Source organism: Gobius niger, assembly GCF_951799975.1.
Source record: "Gobius niger genome assembly, chromosome: 18".
NCBI classification, from domain to species: Eukaryota; Metazoa; Chordata; class Actinopteri; order Gobiiformes; family Gobiidae; genus Gobius; species Gobius niger.
This window is the reverse complement of record NC_136869.1, coordinates 20,480,177-20,497,254: the sequence shown is the minus strand read 5'-3', so window position 1 is coordinate 20,497,254 and position 17,078 is coordinate 20,480,177. Positions and strand designations below refer to the sequence as shown.

General features: G+C 42.4%; 1 protein-coding gene across 1 annotated transcript in view; it reads right to left on the bottom strand.

Moving 5' to 3' along the window:
* Positions 1-17,078, bottom strand: part of sspo (SCO-spondin) — an 80,225-nt gene extending 63,147 nt beyond the window's left edge. The window contains exons 1-10 of the mRNA XM_079575880.1: positions 16,957-17,078; positions 14,930-15,139; positions 14,348-14,430; positions 13,955-14,125; positions 13,595-13,818; positions 12,144-12,246; positions 11,917-12,075; positions 11,727-11,812; positions 11,233-11,358; positions 10,886-11,042 (exon numbers count right to left, since the gene is read on the bottom strand). Coding sequence (XP_079432006.1) covers positions 10,886-11,042; positions 11,233-11,358; positions 11,727-11,812; positions 11,917-12,075; positions 12,144-12,246; positions 13,595-13,818; positions 13,955-14,125; positions 14,348-14,430; positions 14,930-15,139; positions 16,957-17,054 — 1,417 coding nt within the window. The 5' untranslated portion in view covers positions 17,055-17,078. The remainder of the gene's footprint in view (positions 1-10,885; positions 11,043-11,232; positions 11,359-11,726; positions 11,813-11,916; positions 12,076-12,143; positions 12,247-13,594; positions 13,819-13,954; positions 14,126-14,347; positions 14,431-14,929; positions 15,140-16,956) is intronic.

Genomic DNA, 17,078 nt, shown 5'->3' with positions numbered 1-17,078 from the left:
TGCCTAAAACCAATGTAACAACGGTTAGCCTGTTGCATCGCCAAACGAAAGATAACAATTCAGTAATGTTATAATGAGTTATAATATGATAATAAACATTGTTTCATCCATAATTTTAGATGATGTACAGAGCCCAACAACTACATGACTCTTTAAAAAACAACACTAAAGCCTTATTTTACCTAACAATATTGAAAACATAACATTGAATGTGTTTATTAGCATTTACCATAATAATGTTATGACAAACATACATGCATACAAGACTTAAAGTACATTAGAATTGAAGTAATCTGTGGTTGACCATTTGAAATTGAACTACACCTGTAGCTTTGCTAATTGCTTTAGCCTTTTATTTGCTATGCTAGCTCATTAAGCTAGCTGAGATAATCTATTATCTATTATAGAAAACGCATTCTCAATGGCCGCCGCCTGGGCGCCGCCATGTTTATTTCCCATACCGACTTTGAAGCTAAGCAGGGACGGGCCTGGTTAGGACTGGGATGGGAGACCGTTTGGGAACACCAGGAAGCCTGGCGACAGTAGTGAGTGTGTGCGTGGTTGGTGCTGCCGTGGTTGGTGCTGCCGTGCGTGTGCGCGCATCCAAACAGGGCGGTGTGTGCGTATGTGTGTGTGTGTGTGTGTGTGTGTGTGTGTGTGTGTGTGTGTGCGCGCGCGCGTGTGTGCGCGCGTGTGTGTGTGCGCGCATCCAAACACGGCGATGTGTGTCATCGTCACTCACCGCTAACCTGCAGACGCTCCGCACAGGTACAGATACATCCTCCAAAACACATCTGCGTGTCTTTGTTTAAGTCTCTCCTGCAGTGACCGAGGCTGTGGTTCATTATAGATCCAGTGCTGCGTAATGTCAGAGCCGCAGACAAATGCGTAAGATCCAATCCTGGCCATATTCCGCCTCCAAAGCTTTGTCTCCGAAAAAAAGTACACGCAAAACATTGCCCAAAACCTGCTCAAACACGAGCCTCTAATCACACGCGCTGCTCCGACTGATTTATCCTCCGTGTGCGTAAAAGCGAAAATGAAACTACCACTTAACGAGCGCATGGCCTGCACTGCGTAGTTTTTTTCTTTTTTTTTTTTTTTACTTTGCTGCTGGACCATTTGCCGGGTCTCAGCTAGTAAGATAATAAAATAAAATAAACACTTTTAAATATAAATATGTATAGGCTACATGATATTTATTTACAACGCTAGTAATGTATGGTTAAGTCTTACGAAGGAGCATTGTAGTCAGTGAAATAAAGAAGAAGTCTGTTTTAACGAGAAAAGTTCTGTTTTTACGAGAAAAGTTCTGTTTTGATGAGCAAAATAAATCCTGTTTTTACGAGTAAAGTTTCTGTTTTTATGAGCCAAATTAATCCTGTTTTTACGAGAAAAGTTTTGTTAGAGTTAAACAATGTTTTATTGAAATCAACGTGATATTCTCCGAGAGGCGCAATCAAAACAGAGAGCCATCCATGGAGCCAACATGCTGTTCCAGTAAAGCACGTTGGTCCACGAGAGTGAAGGGTTCCCAGCAGTGAACCGCTATGGCGTAAGCCTAAATCAAAATAAAAGCTAATTACACTGCTTAATTGTGACATTTTCGCGTCGGCAGAGATAGTGAAACCCTATTCAGCTTATGCTAGTTCTTGTAAAACAGACAGTGGATACTGGACTTTGCTTAGAGGAACTTTTCTCGTTGAAGCAGGATTTATTTTGCACGTTAAAACAGAACTTTTCTCGTCAAAACAGAACTTTTCTCGTTAAAACAGGATGTATTTTGCACGTTAAAACAGAACTTTTCTCATTAAAACAGAACTTTTCTCGTGAAAACAGAGTTGTTGTTTTTTCACTGACTACAATGCTCCTTCGTACATAATAGCCAGAAATAGTTATTATGTAATGCTTAAAATGCACCAGAATGCAGGAAAACGCATCTACATTAAAAAAAAAAAAATCTCCCGGGAGATCCCAGGACCCCCCCCAAGGGGACGCTCTCTCCCACAACAGTCTTGAAATCTATAGCCTAGGAAACACTGAGCATAGTTAACATTTTATTTATTTGCTAAATTTTATACAAATGAGGTGACGTTATATATCTGACCTCGACAGAGTGCGGCCCAGTTGTACAATTTTCTGTATGTGGACCTCAGTGAAAAAAGTTTGGACACCCCTGGTCTAGACTATTATTTTTTACAGTCTATGGTCTAGACTCCAGATCCATGTTCATGGTTCACACAGAAGATGGTACTGCAAAGACAGCAATTTGGTCAATAATATTCATAAATTAAGTATGTTAATCAGAAATGTGTGCAAAAAATGAAATAAAAATATGCTATATCATGTTTGAACAGTGGATAAATCAACCTTGCTGTGCCCCACCTGAGTTATTAACGTATAATTAGGGGTAAAATGGATCATGAACTGTTTCCAAGTACAAACATATTTTATATCAAGACATGCTTAGGGGCATAGCTACATCATGAGATGACTGACTTCCTGCAGTGGTTTGAAAGTGATTCATCAACACGTTTATGTAAAAGATCAATACTGGCTCAATCAATCGGTTGCAAGTCAATGGAGAAATGTATTCACTAGATCACCTACATCATTCTGTTGGGATTGCTTTATCAATGGTCGAATGGGCTTGTCAATACCACATGAGGACAAACTATGTGACTGACTTTTGGGAAATGGTGAGGCAAGAGTTTGTTTTGTTGCACAAGCAAATATTTTATCACTTGCTTTGAGAGCACATTGCAGGAAAAAAACACTGTTGCTACATTCCCATTACCGGTAACTTCTTTTTTTAAGGTTTAGACACACATGAGGTTTTTCTTGTAGTTTATTATTATTAAAGGCCGCATGCCGGACGATCAATTGAAGTGTTACATAAGTTATAAATTATTAATCTTTTATCGCAAATGTCTGTTGTACAATATACTGAAGGCAGTAACCTATTTATTATTACTACTCGAGAAAAATCAAGTGCAGTGCTGTTTAATATTTACATGGACGATCTTTCTGTACAGCTCAATAACTGTAAGACTGGATGTGTCGCAGGAGGCTCTGTCATCAATCACCTCATGTATGCAGATGACCTGGTTGTGTTCTGTCCGTACAGTGCAGGACTTCAACATCTCCTGAATATCTGTTCACAATATGGCTTTGATAATGATATTAAATATAAAGCTGTGAAAAGCTATATAATGATTGTGAGAACCAAGGATGACAGGTCTCTAACATTCCCTGAGTTCACCCTGTGTGGCAGTGTTCTTAACATCACAGATGAGATGAAGTATTTGGGTCATTATATCTGTAGTGATCTTACTGATGACCGGGACATGCACAGGCAGGTGTGTAAACTGTATGGTCAATCGAACATGCCATCCATCCATCCATCCATTTTCTTCCGCTTTATCCGGGGCCGGGTCGCGGGGGCAGCAGTCTCAGCAGAGATGCCCAAACTTCCCGATCCACACACACTTCCTCCAGCTGTTCTGGGGGGACCCCGAGGCGACACCAGGCCAGCTCGGAGACATAGTCCCACCACCGTGTCCTGGGTCTTCCACGAGGCCTTGTCCCACTAGGACATGCCTGGAACACCTCCCGCGGGAGGCGACCAGGAGGCATCCGAAACAGATGCCCGAGCCACCTCAGCTGGCTCCTTTCGACGTGAAGGAGCAGCGACTCTACTCCGAGCTCCTCCCGGGTAACTGAGCTCCTCACCCGATCTCGGAGGGTGCGCCCAGCCACCCTGCGAAGGAAACTCATTTCGGCCGCTTGTATTCGCGATCTTGTCCTTTCGGTCATTACCCAAATCTCATGACCATAGGTGAGGGTGGGAACGTAGATCGATCGGTAAATCGAGAGCTTTGCCCCGACTCAGCTCCCTCTTCACCACGACAGACCGATACAGCGACCGCATCACTGCTGACGCCGCACCGATCCGTCTGTCGATCTCACGCTCCATCCGTCCCTCACTCGTGAACAAGACCCCGAGATACTTGAACTCCTCCACTTGAGGTAAGGACTCCCCACCGACCTGGAGAGGGGAAACCACCTTTTTCCGGTGGAGAACCATGGCCTCGGATTTGGAGGTGCTGATCCTCATCCCGGCCGCTACACACTCGGCTGCAAACCGCCCCAGAGCAGCTGAAGGTCCTGGTTTGTTGAAGCCAACAGAACAACATCATCTGCAAATAGCAGAGATGAGACTCTGAGGCTCCCAAACCGGACACCCTCCGGCCCCTGGCTGCGCCGAGAAATTCTGTCCATAAAAGTAATGAACAGAACCGGTGACAAAGGGCAGCCCTGGCGGAGACCAACACGCACCGGGAACAGGTCTGACTTACTGCCGGCAATGCGAACCAAGCTCCTGCTGCGGTCATACAGGGAACGGACAGCCCTTAGCAGAGGGCCCCGGACCCCATACTCCCGGAGCACCCCCCACAGGGCACCACGAGGGACGCGGTCGAACGCTTTCTCCAAGTCCACAAAACACATGTGGACTGGTTGGGCGAACTCCCACGAACCCTCGAGCACCCGACGGAGGGTATAGAGCTGGTCCAGTGTGCCACGACCAGGACGAAAACCGCGAAACGAAAATCGAACATGCTGGTCATGAAACTCTATATGTGTTCTGTAGATGTCAAAGTGACTCTGTTTAAAGCTTTTTGTTCTCCTCTGTACACTGCACAGCTGTGGCGAAGTTTTAAAAAGTCCAGCTTGCAGAGGCTCACAGTTGCATATAATGACTCTATGAGGCTGCTGTTAAAAATGCCCAGACATTGTAGTGCGAGTCAGATGTTTGCTGACTGTGGAGCTCACTCTTGTCCTGCTGCACTTCGTCATTGTTATTTTAAATTTATGTGTAGACTGAGCGACTCTCAGAACGGCATTATACGGACTCTGGTGTGTCCTGTGATCAGCTCAATGAGATTCACGTCAAAAATGTGGAATCATTGGCGCTCGTGTCTTTATGTGTGTGGCAGCTAGAGAATTGCTGGTGCCTTGTTTTGTTGCTGCAATGATCTGCAGTGTTTTAATATTTTTCTTTTAAACATAAATATGGATCATGTGTTCTCACTTGTGTCCTTAATAAAGATTGAATGAATGAATGAAGTAAAGCTGATAGGTATGCTGTAGATTCAAGTAAATATTACAAACCTTTTTTCTGTCTCAGTTTAAGACAATTCACTTAAAACTGCACAGATTTCCCGCATCACATATTGATTTCTGTTTTTTGTGATGCAGTTAATCAGTAACAGACTGAGCTAAGTTTCCCATCACTCTGTCTTTCAGAGCTCTTTTTGAGGTGTATTTAAAGCCTTGGTCAAATCTGCTGCTTTAGTCTTGTCCATGGTCAGAATGAAGCCTTTTATCCATTGGTGCAGATTTACAGCACTTTTTTGTCTCTTCAACCAAGGTAAGAATTTAATTTTTAATAGTAAATTTTATTTTAGCATACTTATGATTTTGATAAATTACCAAGTAAATACAACGTGTTTTTGTCTCAACTCAATTTTGTTGTTGACTTTGATCAGGAGTTCTAGTTTGGGGTCGTTGCACAGAGGAAAATTTAAGATTTAAAGATGTAACTTACACACTGTCTAACGGGCTCGAGGAAGGCAGCATACTCAAATACCAATGTGAAGAAGGTTTCTACTCATACCCTGATTTGGCGCGTGTCTGTAGCTACGGCTCATGGGAACCTCCTCCCAGAAGAACTAGATGTAAACGTAAGTAAGGTGACAACTCTTGGCTACATTTTATAAGACATCTGACTAAATATTGGGTTGTTTTGATAGAGGTTGAATGCCCAGATCCAACTGTCCTTGAAAATTGCCACCTCTTGCCCAGTGAGCCGAAATACTTTTATCAAGACCAGATCACATACGAGTGCTACGAAGGATACACACTTTATGGGCCGATGAATCGCACCTGTTTATCAAGTGGGAAATGGAGTGGTCCTCATCCCGTGTGCCGTCGTGAATGTAAAGAGATTATTTCACTATGTTTTTCTTCATGTTTGCTTTTCTGTTCAATGTCCCCATTTGTCATTACAGATGGAGCTCACTGTTCAGACCCTGGGATCCCACCGGGTGCCTCCCGGATTGGCTCCGTCTTTGATATAGGAGAAAAAGTGATATACACATGCAATGACAATCACATGATCTTAATTGGTTCAGAGGAAAGAGTATGTAAGGAGGATCGTCAGTGGAGCGGCAAAGAGCCAACATGCTACTGTAAGAAGCAGACAAAACACTGCGTTGTGTGTGTAAATGGAACAAGGGACGCACATTCAGTTTAATTTAATAATAATAATAATAATAATAATAATAATAATGCATTGGTTTTATATAGCACTTTTCTGGACACTCAAAGACGCTTTACATTGCACTATTCGTTCACTCCATACTCGGTGGTGGTAAGCTACTATTGTAGCCACAGCTGCCCTGGGGTAGACTGACGGAAGCGAGGCAGCCAGTTTGCGCCATCGGCCCCTCCGACCACCACCAACCACTCACTCACTCACTCACTCACTCACTCCATTCGCGAGGCTTCCTGGTGTTACCAAACGGTCTCCCATCCAAGTACCGACCAGGCCCTTCCCTGCTTAGCTTCCAAGGTCTGACGGGATTGGGCATAGCAAAAGCGGTATGACCAATTACACAATATTTTTCTTTTTTACATACTGCACCAATTTCAACATTTCGTCATGGATTCAAGACAAAATTGTAAATTTAAGGCCTTTTTCTCAAAATGCATTTTTGATACATTTTGGTGAGATCTCAATTTAAGTAGAACCGACAAACATCAAATTTCTTTGCTTCATCTTGCAGACCAACACACTTATGACACACCTCTGGAGGTTTCACAGGAATTTACTGATGGAATAAAAAACACTTTTGCATCTTTGCAGACAGAAACAAGTAAGTATAGACACAGAGATTTTCTGTTGTTTTCCATAAATGTATTATATGATTATGAGTTTTTCTTTCTCATTCAGATGTCACACAGGAAGGGAGAATAATCAAGCTAACCAAAAGTGGGATACTTAACATATACATTGCATTGGATGTTTCTTCGAGCATCAAGGATCCAGATTTTAAGAATGCCAAAGAGGCAATGATTAAACTTATTGAGAAGGTGACATTTATTTATTTTTTTAATTTGTATTTTTTTTACCAGATTTCTCCTTTTGTCTTTTTCACTTTGTGTTTTTAATCATTGAGAGTTCTTCTAGGGAATTGGCGCTCCACTTTGCTTCTTTTCACTTCTTAACGCAATAATGTGTAATATGTCATGTTGTCTCCAGTCAGCATTTTTGCGTTAGGACTTAGTGTTTGGATGGCCAAGTTTTATGAATATGTTGGTAGTTGCTGACTGAGAACATGGTCAGAGCTGTAAACTGAGGTTGGACATTTAATCAATGCTTTTATTTGTTCAAGTGTGACTGGCATATTGTGGGGTTCTCTAAATTGTGTGGTTGAATAAAAATCGCCACGTAAGATTAGTTTAGTAGCACTGCATTATAACAGACAAAGCTGCACGCATTACTTAAGCTTTTTGGCCGCGATCCATTGGCCTCTTGCCGATGCAACTGCTGCTTCTTGGCGAACACATCGATTATCCAACAAAATAAGCACTTTGAGATCAATAAGTAAAAATAAGATTAAGCGTATTAACAAAATATTTTGTAGTGGTCTATCTCCTCATCTTTACTTTTTTCACCCACAGATTGCATCCTTCCCCGTGACTCCAAACTATGACGTCCAATTTTTCTCCTCAAAACCTATTGAAATCATAAACATCTTAGCATTTTTTGGCAACAATACCAGGCCTTTGGCTGAATTAGTAACGCGTTTGAACCGTACAATAAGAGGTGTGTAATGCTGATAATTAATTCTTATTTGAGGGTCATGGTAGTGTTTAACTAGTGTGTGTATTTTAAAGAGAGAGACAACACTGGAACTAATCTCAATGCGGTCTTTGCGAAAATCGCTGAGAAAATATCTGCTATTAAAACACGACATGCCAACAACTTTGCAAAACATCAGCATGTCATCATCCTTTTTACAGATGGTATGTATAAGTCAATGTGTTAATGTAGTGTTAGTTTCTAAAACTATATTATGATTATTATGATATATGTTTATACGCAGGTGGGTGTAACATGGGAGGTAAGCCCACTGCAAATGTTGATCGTATTAAGGAAATGGTTTTGATGAATCAGCCAGGGAGAGAAGAACATCTTGGTAAGCGCCACATGTTAATTAATTCTAACATTGCACCATTTGTTCAACAACTTCTCTTCATCTTATATTTCAGACATTTATGTGTTTGGCGTTGGCACGCGTATCTCTGATCGCAACATCAACCCCCTCACATTTGGGACAGGAGGAAAGCATTACTTCAGATTAGCCACTGACACTGCTTTCACGCTTTGAGCTGTTAAAATACCGTCCACGACTCCACTATGTTATTTATTATTCCTTCATTTTCCAGTTCTGTAATGGTTAGAATTTATGTACGCATTGGCTACATATGCCCAGACAAAGAAGCTATGGGACAGACACATGCTTGGAGTTGAACTTATAAACCTAGTGTTCATGGTCTAGACTAGGGGAGTCCAAACTACGGCCGCGGCCCGCGCCTAGAAATATAACGTTTTTGTTGTTGTTTTGCTTTAATTTAATTTATATGAAATAAATGAAAATCCTTAGAAAGCAGTGATGGAGGCTGTTTTTTGTTTTCAATTTAAAAAAAGCTGTACCTTGTGTAGGCACCGGCGGCGCCAGGGGGGGTCTCAAGACCCTCCCAAAAAACGCCCTGACCCCCCCCTTTGACCCCCCAACCCCTTCTTGATTAAATATATATAAATCCCTCCTCCGTGAAAATGACGGGCCTGATGATCTCCGCTGCTGTGTCCGTCTCTCGTGCGCAGTGACTGTCACGAGACCTGCATGTCTCGCTGTTTACAACATGCGCTGAGCGCGGGGCTGACAGAGGGAGAAAGCAGTTGCAGCGACGTTAATGAAAGTGCACCGGGCAGATGGAAGTCTGTAAACTCCACAGCGGAATCAGGATCTGGTCACGCACAAACCGCGTGTTCATTTTGACTCGTTACTGTCGCTTACCGACACAACGTCCACCTTTTGCTTTGACCGGGCTGTGCCCTGCCCCGCCTGCCCCGGGTCAGCTCAGCGCGCTCACTCCGACCACACAACTAGGCTGCCGCTCACACGCACAGAGCGAGCGCCCTGAACAGAAGGGAAGAGACAGGTACCACAGGTACCACGTATTCATCACTCCGTTTGTTTGAGTTCTTCACAACATGGACCAAATGAGAGAGCGAGTCAGCCCCTCCCCTCAGCGTTACCATAGAGACCTGTTACCACCAAATGCATTATGACCGCATAATGTGAAAGAGCTTAAAGTTACAGTCCTGCTTTTCAGTGTGATAACTGGTGACCCTCGCTGAGGACCAGCACAGCAAGGGCAGGCACACAGACTGAAGAGAAATGTTTTGGCCTTTTTCAAAGCCAAAGTAAATTCTAGTCAGGAGATTTTAGGCAGTTCATGAAGGCATTTATAATTAGATTTGCAATAAATTTGTAAACATCTTGTAAAAATCGATTCCCGGCCCTAATAATATTTAATAATTTATTTGACACATAAAAAAAATATAAACATAAGAATCCCTGCAACACCCCATGAACTTCGCTGCACCCACTATTTTGTGTCATGGGCGTGAATATGGCAATTAAAGTTCGAGCATATTGTTTGCAAACTGCAATTGATTCATTAATTAAAAACAAAGTAGTTGATCTGCTGTGTTGTTTTTATGGTTTAGTAGCAGTAATATGCAGTTATTAGCCGTGTCCACTATATTTTTTGTTGGTTTTCATGAGACCCCCCTTGAAAAGACCAGGACCCCCCATTGCCCCCCCAATCAAAATTGTCTGGAGCCGCCACTGTGTGTAGGCCTATATCAACGAGAAATTATTCTTTTCATAGAAGCATAATTACGAAGGAGCATTGTTGTCAGTGAAAAGTTCTGTTTTTACGAGAAAAGTTCTGTTTTTATGAGCAAAATAAATCCTGTTTTACGAGTAAAGTTTCTGTTTTTATGAGCAAAATAAATCCTGTTTTTACGAGAAAAGTTTTGTTAGAGTTAAACAATGTTTTATTGAAATCAACGTGATATTCTCCGAGAGGCGCAATCAAAACAGAGAGCCATCCATGGAGCCAACATGCTGTTCCAGTAAAGCGCGTTGGTCCACGAGAGTGAAGGGTTCCCAGCAGTGAACCGCTATGGCGTAAGCCTAAATCAAAATAAAAGCTAATTAAACTGCTTAATTGCTTAATTGTGACATTTTCGCGTCGGCAGAGATAGTGAAACCCTATTCAGCTTATGCTAGTTCTTGTAAAACAGACAGTGGATACTGACTTTGCTTAGAGGAACTTTTCTCGTTAAAGCAGGATTTATTTTGCACGTTAAAACAGAACTTTTCTCGTCAAAACAGAACTTTTCTCGTTAAAGCAGGATGTATTTTGCACGTTAAAACAGAACTTTTCTCGTCAAAACAGGATGTATTTTGCACGTTAAAACAGAACTTTTCTCATTAAAACAGAACTTTTCTCGTGAAAACAGAGTTGTTGTTTTTTCACTGACTACAATGCTCCTTCGTAAAGTCTTTATAGTAAAGTACCTACAAATATACAGAGCACATGTTTCTAGCTAGCAGCATGCAGTGGTACCAGGTGTTGCTAATAAACTTAATGAGCTCCATGTTGCAATCCGTGGACGAGGAAAATCAAACACTCCACACAAACTCTCCATAGTCCACACAGAGCAAATGCATAGTGTACTTACCACAAAATGTGCTGGTCCTCCACGTGATGAGCACGTGCTGCTGAGCACACTCCCTGGTGTAGCCGGCCACAGTGTCACACACTGCGGCCTCTCGGTCTCTGGCTCCCAGGCTGCAGAACAGGTACAGACAGGTGTCTATGTAGGCCGCCGGGTCAACCTGCAATCACAGACATGGAGATTATTATAGCAGTGCGGGACGCAGTAACATTCCCCCAAAAAAATCATATTGTGGTTTGTATGGTAGCCCAATGATGTAGGATTATGTGGTGGTGGTGGTATAACAGGGAGCCTATTCACTCCATTGGCACGGTGGCATCATGGTGTAAACAGGGTGGGTGTGGGCTCACCCTGGAGTGGCAGTGGGTGAATGGCTCCTCCAACAGTCGGTGGCACACAGACTCAGCCTGTCTCTGTAAGGCTGCATCTCCAGACACAGCACAGCTGTGACCAAGCTCTGCTGCATCACTGCACTCCTGAATCCACACACACACAAAATGAAACAGCAGCCAAATAAGTCTGAACTAAAACCGTTATCACATTATAGAATTTCACACTCACACAAGGTTGAGGATTCTGCTTGAAAATGATTGGGATTAAATATGTGTATAATGATTTCAAAAAATGCTGTATAGTTTTATAGTATTATTACTAATTATTACTATAGTATAATAAGTATATCTATAGTTGTATTAAATTGTATTCGAGATTTACACTACAAATTCTTCTCACAAAATACCTTCATGTCTAAAATCAAAAGTATTCTGTCATTCCCTAAAAACACTCAACACTGTTAAGACATCTGTTCTGTTTCCTCCCTCACTGAATTTTCAATGTTTCTCACCTCATTCTGCTGATCCGGGACTCTCCAGGAGTTTCCAAAGCTTGCTGCAAACTGGGACACACTTCCACTCAGGGTTGTGAAATCGTCTGTGAATATAAATGAATAAAACACTGTGGTTCTCTACCTGTGGTACAGACCTGAAACTAATGGCATGTAAATTTACTAGGATTTCTTTGTTAGTCGTGTTTACCATCAGGGTTGTTGTTATAGAGCCCGCACAGCCCTCGCGTGGTTCCCAGGTGCTCGCTGGTCACGGTCAGGTACACTGTGTTGGACAGGTCGAACTTGATCCTGACTCCCAGACCGCTCTCCACAAACACGAAGTCCCCCACCCAATGGACACTCACGCCTGGATTAAAAGGATCCATGTTAGTCAGCAGGTCATTGCACGTACTGGGAATACGAACAGTATTTTACCGTTCTGGAAGACTGGCTCTCCTTGGGCAACATGCAGGCTGTTGAGGGTTAAGTTCTTCTGGTGAATGGTCACTAAATCCAGGCCCAGCATCATTTTGAGTGACTGCAAGAAGAGGTTTACGCCTTAAGAGATTGCGCTTACATCATGCTGAATGCCAGTCTGTTATATCTGAGTTTGGTGTCGTACTGCCTCATCGCTTTGTATTTTTGTTATTGTTCATTCTTCACTTTACTAATGTATTCCTAGCATTTAATTTCATTAGGGGTTGTGATTATAAAGATGTTTTCGGCCTTTCAGTGAGCAGAGTGGTACGATGCATTTAACTAATAGATATAGACAGGAGATAGACATTAGCCAATGCCATTCAGCCCCATTCATGGTAATGGGGCCATGTGGTCTGTGAGATCAACATGGCGCACCTAGCTCTTCCTACAGAGCATATTTCTAAAAAAAAACGGGAACCCTGCCCTCACAGTGCGGACGGACAAGCAAAAGAGGCTGCCAATCAAAGCCCCAAGTTAAAATGTTTTAATGCACCAGGCTAATTCTTTAAAGGTGCACTATGTAACATTTTATGTGAAAAAAAGACTTGATATTTGCGTGTATTTGACCTTTTAGTGGCGTTATGGGTGCAGCATGGCACCTTTGCTCTCCCTCACAGTGGCCTTTATGACGCTCCAGAATCAATTGTTTTGGGGTTTCTGGACAGTTTCTGGTACGAACCCCTAAAAACATTTGATCATTTGATTTGAGTCACTAAAAGGTCAAATGAGTGCAAATATTAAAGGGGCTAGATGCAAGTTTGCCATTTTATACTCACTCCTCCATCTCAGGTCATACGTGTAACTGCACCTTATATATTAAGCTAGTGCATGACGGCACTTCGGACCCGACCACCTTTCTGAGTGACAGTTCATGATTTTAGAGGCAGTTGTGGTGAACAGGTCTGGGCTCATTCTACACATTAGGACATGGCTGGAACATGTAAAATACATTATTTGAACACTTTTAAACTCTGTATAGTCCCTTTAAGATTTTTTTTCTTCACCTTAAAAGTTGCATAGTGCACCTTTAAGCAACTTTTGTTCCGTTTATGAGTCTAAAAATACGGCGCACAGTGCACGAGGCGATTTCTTTTATTTCCACCTTTTGGATTTGAGGTCAGCACCGCTCAGACCCTGATTGTTGGTGCTTGAGGCAATAGACGCCCCAGGACAGAGCTACTTCACCATCACCGAACGTAGGAGTTGATAATAATGGAATGTAAACTATCTTTGGTCGTCCAAAAAGCGCTAAATATTATGACTTTTCAATTATGATGATGATGATGATGATGATGATGACCAGGTTCAGCAGAAGTCATTTGAACGTCTCCCTCTATTTTTTTTGCTGCATTCAGTTAATAAAGTATCTTCAGTCATTCTCTCCATGTAAAAGCCTTGTGTCCCACCTTGGAGCAGTGGTGGTTGCCCTCACAGGTGCTGCTCATGTACACAGCCCAGGTTCCATCTGTGGAGGAGGCCAGCAGGTAGGTGCAGCCCCCCTGGAAGTGGAAGTGCTTTCGGTCGAAGCTCCTGTAATGGCTGCCTCCCCAGGACACGCAGGTGGCAGAACTCTGTGGGGCTCTCATACTGGCCAGCAGACCGCCACGCACCACTGAGGAGGCCTGTGAGTCTGTGGAGGCACGGAGAGAAAGATAATGAAGCAGATAAATTGGGCTGAATTATGGTTAAATCAAAACATTAACTTCAATGCATTTCTGAAGCGAGGGGATGAAAGGAGATGAAAAGTCTGGACACCTGTCTCTCACCTGGCAGCAGAGTGTAGGTGCAGGACAGGCAGGTGTGGTCAGAGGCGTTCTTCCAGCTCAGGGCCCACCTCTGTCCACAGCACTCCTCCCTCTGCATCAGGGATGAGTTAGACATGCCCGGGAAGTCCTCACAGCTCCAGGTGGAGAAGCACTGGCCTCGGGCACGCACAGCTAGACCGAAGGACAGGGCAAGCACAAAACAGAAAAGGTCATAAAAATGCAGGGGAGTTGGAGGGTGCAATGCATTTACCATTCATTCATTAGCCTATCACTTATGCTCTTCATCATTCACTACTTAAAGCTGATGCATCTGCAAAAAACCTAATCCTTAACAGTATGACTGAGTTCATCGAGAGGGAAACGTACTGTTTTAAGGTAGAAGGTGTGTTTTACCCTCTTTGCAGTGTGATCCGCTCCATCCCTCACAGCATGTTCGGACTGTTTTATTCACTGCCTGCTTCTCCATCTCTGACGGCCTGCAACGCAAAAAAACAAATCAGTCCAAAATCCAAAGTCCACTGGTCTCCAGAGGCAACTGTCTGAGCCCTGCCTACATGTGTGGCATGTGGGTTCACGTAGGAGCGCGTTGTTGGTTAAATACATATAAAAGAGTATGAATGGTGTTTGTTGTCCCGTGCTATTGAGGTAAACCCACTTTTGCAGGATTCAAGCTCTCTCTGGTAAATGTCAGTCGGAACTTACAAGCTGTAAAAGGAATGACACATCCACACGGCTCCAGAAGAGTCAACCGAGAGGAAACCGCAACCGCTTCTGTTGTGTTTTTTAGATGAAATGCCTTTAAGCATCAATATAAAAAAGACTAGCCTCTATGGCCTTTGAACAAAAAAGCTGATACAAAGTCCTGGCTGATCCTGAAAAATAACTATAACTATCTTCCAAGGAAAAAAGGTGCTGTAGGGGTTGGGAAACTCCAGCACTACCACTGTTGCATTGGGGTTGCATCTTGGTTCTTACTTGTACAGGAAACAGACGGCCTTGTCTCCCTGTTGCTGATAGAAGCTTGCGATACCGTCGTCCCCCCCGAGCCGGGACCTCATGCGCTCCACGTCAAGCCTCCAGCCTTGCATGTTGTACTGGTACACCTGAGAGCACTTCACCTCCATCTGCAGACGGGGGGACAGCAGGCGCTCCATGGACTGCTGCTCCACCCTCTCACACCAGTGTCTGATAAAAGACGTGTTAGTAAAGAGACCTGACTCCATCATTGCTCAGATATCTGCGCTGATGATAGAGCTGCTGGAATGATCTCCTGCTGCACTGTCTAGTTACATTATGAACAATATTTGTGCAGCCATGTGAGGCAACTGCTGTGAGATTGAGCCACTGTAAGAAACCAAAAAAAATGATTTGATTGATTTGATGTGGTTCTATAGACAAAAAACATTGCCCTGACTATGTGTCGGGATGAGATAAGCCGTTTTCGCCTATGTGAGGGTTTAATTGTGGGCTTGCATCTCCCTGGTGAACAGAAAGGTGAATGTAAAATATTAAGCAGAAGCTCAGAGACTGGGGTTCACCTACAGTGTGTCTGTGCGTAATAATAATAATTACTGTGTATAATAGATTTCACGCAAGCATTAATGTCTGTGTCAAATGTTGTAAAAAGGTTCTATTTAAAGGTGCATTATGGAACTTTTTCCATCAGCCCAGCGCCTTTACTTTTCATTACAGTGGCTGCTATTATGCTCCGGGATCAATTGTTTTTAGAGTTTCTAATAGGTTTTCACTGCTGACCGACCCTCTCCATGGTTACACATGCATATAATTGATCCTGGAGGGTTATGTAAAGCCACCATGTTTGATTTTTCGTGTGAAAAGGTCCATAATGATTCTTTAAAAAAAAAAAAAAAAAGATATACATTAAAGCTTTCAATAGATTAAACATTTTTAATCGTGATTAATCGCACTTGTGAATTTTTTCTTCTTCTAATAATTATATTCATTTTTAATACTTATTCCACATAAAACACTTACACTGAAAGCATGTGATTACTGATTGCACATTTCATTGACCAAATCCACAGTTTCATATTTATGTGAAAAGCCCAACAGCTGATAACCGGGACCTTCAGCCATTTCTGAAGATCCCGGGATTGATAACTCACTTTTTAGAGACATTTTCTTTTGTGCTGAACCTTTTGGACAGAAACTGTAAACTTTTAGATTCATGAAGTAGAATATAAGGACAAAAATATTTTTTTGTTGAAATAGGATAATTAAATTAATGTTTGCGATTAATTGCGATTAATGTTGACAGCCCTAATATACATGCATTGGTTTTATACAGCCTTTTTCTGGAAATGCAAAGATGCTTTAGGAAGGAAGGAATATAATACCTTTCACAAGCATGGTCACTGTGCCACCGTGCAGTCTTTGACATTGGATTCTGAGTGGTGGTAAGGTACTATTGAAGCCTCAGCTGCCATGGACAGACTGACAGAAGTCTCTCATCGCACTCAAACATACAGTATAGGCCAACGACACAGAGACTGTCTGCACCTGTGGGATTCAGCTGCAAACCTTTTGACACGTCTGAATATGCACAACATGTATTACACACCTCATTACAGACAAAACTAGTTATGATGTACGAATATTTTTGCAACAATAAATTATATTATTAATTAATCATATTTCCATACTTAAATGAGAACATTGTCTTTGTTTCAAACACGCTGTTCAAATAGCATGTTTTCTTTTTAATAATTAAAGAAAGTTCACTTTACAATATATTGAGCCAAACTGAGCACAACTCTCTGACGTGTGAAACTAAAATTGTTTTCTGAATCCAAAATATGTGTAATGTCAGTTTTTTGCAGGAATATCAAATAGTTTAAGTCACAATGTAACTTGAACTGGTGAATATGGTTTTGATAATCGAGGGTATTGTAATTCATCCCTAAAATGATGAAAATATATTACGCCAAGTGCTTAAGCTGAATGCCCTGCACCTTTTCAGAGCTGAAGATGGATGCACTTACCCCATGCCCATGACTGTGTGAGGAGTCAGCAGCACCAGCACCAACGCTATCATGGTGCTCCTTAGTGCGAGCAGATATCTCCACAAAACTACATCCATGTCTGACTCTTCATTCTTCTGAAT